The sequence below is a fragment of the Chiloscyllium plagiosum genome, unplaced genomic scaffold, assembly GCF_004010195.1.
Source record: "Chiloscyllium plagiosum isolate BGI_BamShark_2017 unplaced genomic scaffold, ASM401019v2 scaf_12088, whole genome shotgun sequence".
Lineage (NCBI taxonomy): Eukaryota > Metazoa > Chordata > Chondrichthyes > Orectolobiformes > Hemiscylliidae > Chiloscyllium > Chiloscyllium plagiosum.
In genome coordinates, this window is record NW_025210191.1 from 1,130 (window position 1) to 6,518 (window position 5,389).

At 50.1% G+C, this 5,389-nt stretch overlaps 1 protein-coding gene across 1 annotated transcript; it reads left to right on the forward strand.

The window, feature by feature from the left end:
* Positions 1-1,355: 1,355 nt before the first annotated feature.
* On the forward strand, positions 1,356-5,196 carry LOC122546878 (class II histocompatibility antigen, B-L beta chain-like; the record flags this gene model as incomplete). The annotated part of the gene is made up of 3 exons (XM_043685496.1): positions 1,356-1,615; positions 2,501-2,773; positions 4,915-5,196. Coding segments are annotated over exons 1-3 (613 nt in total), but the record flags the coding sequence as incomplete, so codon positions are not given.
* Positions 5,197-5,389: the final 193 nt, after the last annotated feature.

Here is a 5,389-nt window from a genome sequence, read left to right on the forward strand (position 1 = left end):
GAGGGGGTGTCGGAGCTGGATGGGGTGAGAAAGGGTCTTCTTCTTCTGTGCTGTGTGAGTAAGGGCCATACATTTAAGGTGATGGGGGAGAGTTTGAAGTATGTATAAGGGGCAATTGTTTAATACAGAGAGTGATCGGAGACTGGAAGGTACTGCCAGGGTTGGGTGTTTTAAGGACTTCTAGATAAGCACATGAATATGGAAGAAATGGACCAAGGGCAAGGAGAAGGGATTAGCTGAATTTATGGTGTCACAGAGCTGTATAGCACTGAAACAGACCCTTCGGCCCAACACATCCTAAATCAATCTATTCCTATTTTCCAGCAGTTGGCCCATATCCCTCTTCCTCTGCCTAAAACCTTGTAAATGTTGTCATTGTACCAGCCTCCGCCACTTCCTCTGGCAGCTCGTTCCATACACGCACCACCTTCTGCCCCTTTCCCCCCTCACCTTAAGCCTATGCCTCTTTAATTTTGGACTCCCCTACCCTGGGGAGAAAGACCTTGGCTATTTACCCTGTGGCGTCACATTTGGAACAACGTTCTCAATCTGCCCTCCTCCTCTCTCAAGGTGGGAGGTTCAGCTGAGGGACCGCTTACAGCCCCCCCTGGCACTTACCCGTCGAGCTGCCCACCCCGTCCAGGACTGAAGCCACAGCGGCCAGCAGTGCCCACTTGTGTGGACCCAGCATCTCGAGAGCTGAGCGACAGCTTCCTCCAGGTGAGACTGACTGACTGAAGAGAGCAGCGATCAGGTTCACATTCCTAAGCCGCAGGTACATCTATCAGAATCTCCACCCACTGATCCTCCTCAGGCATGCTGACGTTCTCTCTCTCTCTCTTCCCTCCCCGCGATGACTCTTGATTCAATTCTTTCTCCTTTCTCCTCCCCACCACCAGTCCGAATCTCTCCCCAATCCTCCCCTCTTGACCTTCTCGCTCCGACTAGTCTCTTTCTCACTCTCTGCCAGTGAATCCCCCAGCACAGATGGTGTTCATTTGACCAGGCAGAGGACTATCCTATCCCCTCACAAGGGTCTCTGTCGAACCTATCATATCCCCCCCTCCTCCACGCTCTCCCAGTTCCCAACCCCTTGCCATTCCCTCTCCATGACTCGCCCCCTTTTGACTGTCAATGCTTTTACCAATGGGAAAGGGTTTTCTCCCTCTCCAGTCCCCCCAGATTCCCCTCAGTCATATCCCCTCCCCCGTATCTCTGAGATCCCCCATTCCTCCCGATGCTGATGTTAATGCTTTGCAGAATTCCCCCGGTGTTTTGAAATGTGCTTATTTCCTGCAGTACCTATTAATCTGGACGGTAGCCAAGTGACAGTAATTAAAGTTGTAAAAATAACTGGGATTGTGAAATGAGCGTGCTGATGGAAACCGGGCGGAGGAGTGCTGTGCGCGTTGGTGCTGAGATCCAGTTACAACACTGAATCACAGCGTCAGTGAGGCTTGAGCTCATTGCTCTGTCTCTGAGTGACTCCCCGATTGCCATCGCACCGTGTGAGAGACCTCTGGAGAGAGATAGACCCACACAACACACACATACACCATGGAACTCTGTGGGATCATCCTCCTCACCCTGGCGACCAGTGTGAGGGCACAGATCGGTGAGTCACGGAGTTTTTAAACAGGCCTTTCGGCCCGTCCTGCCCATGCCAGCCCTCTGTTCTCATCCCATTTCCCTGTCCTTGGCCTGTAGCTGGGTATACTGAGGTGTGACGGCACGTGTGTGAGAGTCTGACTGTGAGTGTGAGATAGCAGAGAGTGTGTATGTGATAGTGAGTGAGAATGAGTCTGAGAGAATGTGTGAATGTAAGAGTGAGTGTGCCTGTAAGAGCTCACATGTGTGTGCAAGAATGAGAGTGTTAGAACTTCAATGTAAGACTGTAAGTGTGTAAGAGTTTGAACGTGAGTGTGTAAAGGGTGTGAGTGTGTAAGAGTTTGAGTAAAGGTGCGTGTGTGAGAGTGACTGTGTAAGAGTTTGCATGTGTGTATCACGTTGTGAGTCATAGAGCCATATAGCACAGAAACAGACCCTTCAGTCCAACTCGTTCGTGCTGACCAGATATCCTAAATTAATTGCCCATTTGCCAGCATTTGACTCATATCCCTCTAAACCCTTCCTATTCATATGCCCTTCCAGATGCCTTTTAAATGCTGTAATTGTACCAGCCTCCACCACATCCTCTGGCAGCTCATTCCATACACACACCACCCTCTGTGTGAAAAAGTTGCCCCTCAGCTCCCTTTTACATCTTTCCTCTGTCACCTTAAATCTATGGACTCCCTTGCCCTGGGGAAAAAGACTTTGGCTGTTCACCTTACCTATACCCCTCACGAGGTTATAAACTTCTACAAGGTCACCCCTCGGTCACAGTGTGTAAGGGGGTGAGTGTGTAAGAATTTGTATGTGAGTCTGTAGGGGTGTGAGTGTGTGAGACAATAGTAAACTCTGACACTTGTCTCCTTTCTGATTCCTTTCTCCTGGCTAGAGGTCAGCACAGCAACGGAGAGCCTGTATTACGTCCACACTCCACATTCCGAGAACATCCTGGACATGTTCAGCATAAACGATGTCCCCTTCCTGTTCTACAATTACGGAACGGGGATGTTTGTTATCAATGGCCAAGTGACGGATGGGAGCCGGGAGCTGGGCCAGGAGGAAGTGGATTACTACCGAGAGAGATCACGGGGCTTCCAAGCACGACTGCGGGGAACGACCACGGAGATGATCCGGTTGACAAATTCCACGGCCATCGCCAAGAGTATGTCACTGGATTGCTGGGGGATGGGGAGCAGGGCGATTGGTACAGTGAGAAGTAATGTTCACCTGCTGAGATTTGCAAGGCTGACCCCTGTCTATATCTCTATGGACGCCAATGCTCTCTGCTTCGAATCTCCCAAAGGGCCACTCATCCAATACCAGTCACCCACCTCCTCCTCTTTCTGATAACCATCCGGTTCCCTCTCAAAAGCCTCTCCCCTCATGCTCTCGGATGACATATTCCAGACCCCAACTACTCACTGCGTCAAGATGTTTCTCACCTTTCCAACTCTCAATGCTTCCACCAACCCTCTCTGCTCCATCCCAGACCGGCCTCACCCCGTTCCCTCCTTCTTGGCCTTCTCTTCTCCGAACTGCACCCGCCATGTCCCTGGAACTGTTTCCCGAGAATCTCTCACTTCACGAAAACATCGGAATTTCCACTGAGAGAGACCACTGATGTCTCGAACAGGAGGGATAATCCCTCACATTCTGCTCTGGGGCCTTACCCGCTTCGGAACCAAGCGCCGAATTCGCTGCCTCCTCAGATATTATTTTGCCTCCTTTCTTCCATTGGGCTGGGAATGGCAGATGGAGTTTAATTTAGATAAATGCGAGGTGCTGCATTTTGGGAAAGCAAATCTTAGCAGGACTTATACACTTAATGGTAAGGTCCTGGGGAGTGTTGCTGAACAAAGAGACCTTGGAGTGCAGGTTCATAGCTCCTTGAAAATGGAATTGCAGGTAGATAGGATAGTGAAGGCAGCGTTTGGTATGCTTTCCTTTACTGGTCAGAGTATTGAATACAGGAGTTGGGAGGTCAGGTTGCAGTTATATAGGACATTGGTTCGGTCGCTTTTGGAATACTGTGTGTAATTCTGGTCTCTTGCCTATCGGAAAGACGTTATGAAACTTGAAAGAGTTCAGCAAAAACTTACAAAGATGTTGCCAGGGTTTGAGCTAAAGGGAGAGGCTGAATAGACTGGGGTTGTTTTCCCTGGAGTGTCAGAGGCTGAGGTGTATGGATAGGGTGAACAGTCAAGACCTTTTCCCCAGGGTGAGGGAGTCCATAACAGGAAGACATAAGTTTAAAGTGAGGGGGGTAAAGATATAAAAGGGAACTAAAGGGCAATTATTTCCATACAGAGGATGATGCGTGTAAGGAACGAGCTGCCAAAAGAAGTGGTGGAGGCTGGTACATTTACAACGTTTAAAAGGATGGGTATATGAATATGTTACAAATGCTGGCAAATGGGACTGGATTAATTTAGGATACCTGGTTGGCATAGACGAGTTAGCCCAAAGGTCTGTTTCCATGCTGTATATCTCTATGACTAGTGTCTAGCCAGCCCTTGGCCAAACCATCGACTATTAACACCTTTTTTACATCCTCAGTGCTCCCTTTTCACCACAACCTCTCCCAATGTCTTGCACTCTGGGCCATCCGTCAGAGACTTCTCCACCTGTTCCTCCTCCGCCAACAACTCCTTCCCTCAGGAAGGACTCAAAATGTTAATCTCATCTCTCCCGCCACAGACCCTGCCAGATCTGCCGAGTTTCTCCAATGTTCTCTGATTTCATTCCCACTTCAGTTCCAGCTCCTTCCTCTCTTTCATGTGCATGCGCTCCCTCGGGTTATGAAGTAAGGGATGATCTGCTTCCCAAACCAGGGGCATGGGTCTTGGAGTGCGGGCCTAGAGTCAATGGTGGAGGTACGCTGTCATCAGAAACAATCCCGCACCCCTAACCCCAGTACCATTCCCCCCCACCACCCCTAGATCTGGATGGTTGGTTTTGTCTCAGAGAAAATACAGTGTAAAGCTAAAGCTTCCACTACACTGCACCCCCCACCAAGATCAGAGACAGCACAGTAAAGCTCCCTCTACACTGTCCCCCATCAAACACTACCAGGACAGGGACAGCACGGGGTTAGATACAGAGTAAAGCTCTCTCTATACTGCCCCCCAAGAGCATTGAGAGAACGTGAAAGATGGTTGGAAGATCCTCACTACTTCCCATAAGTTGGTTAGAAATGGGTAAGGGTGGGATGCTGCTCCATAAGGAGACTGCAGCTCCCTCAGGTTATCAGGACTGTCAGGGCAAGCTGCCCATTATTAATGCTGGGATCATTCTCTCCGACAGAGAAACCAGTCCTGCACGTCTACACAGAGAGGAACAGTGGCCCGGGACAGTCAGACATCCTGTACTGTTACGCAGAGAAATTCTACCCTTTCGAGATTGAGGTCAGCTTCCTGATCAATGGGAGGCCGTTTGTGGGTCAGGTCAACTCATCCCAGTTGGTGGTGGAGCCGGACTGGACATTTAACATCCTGAAGTATATCCGAATGGAGCCGCGCGATGGGGACACCTACAGCTGCCGGGTGAATCACATCAGTCTGCAGCAGCCTCTGACTGAATCTCTCGGTAAGTTAGACCCAGTGTGAGCACGTACTGTCCTGATCCAGAACATACAGAGGGTTAACTGGAGCTCTGTAACATCTCCACAATGGGGACCCCCCCCCGTAAATACTGACATACTCCCCCTCCCTGGGACCCCCCCCTGTAAATACTGACACACTCCCCCCTCCCTGGGACCCCCCCCCTGTAAATACTGACA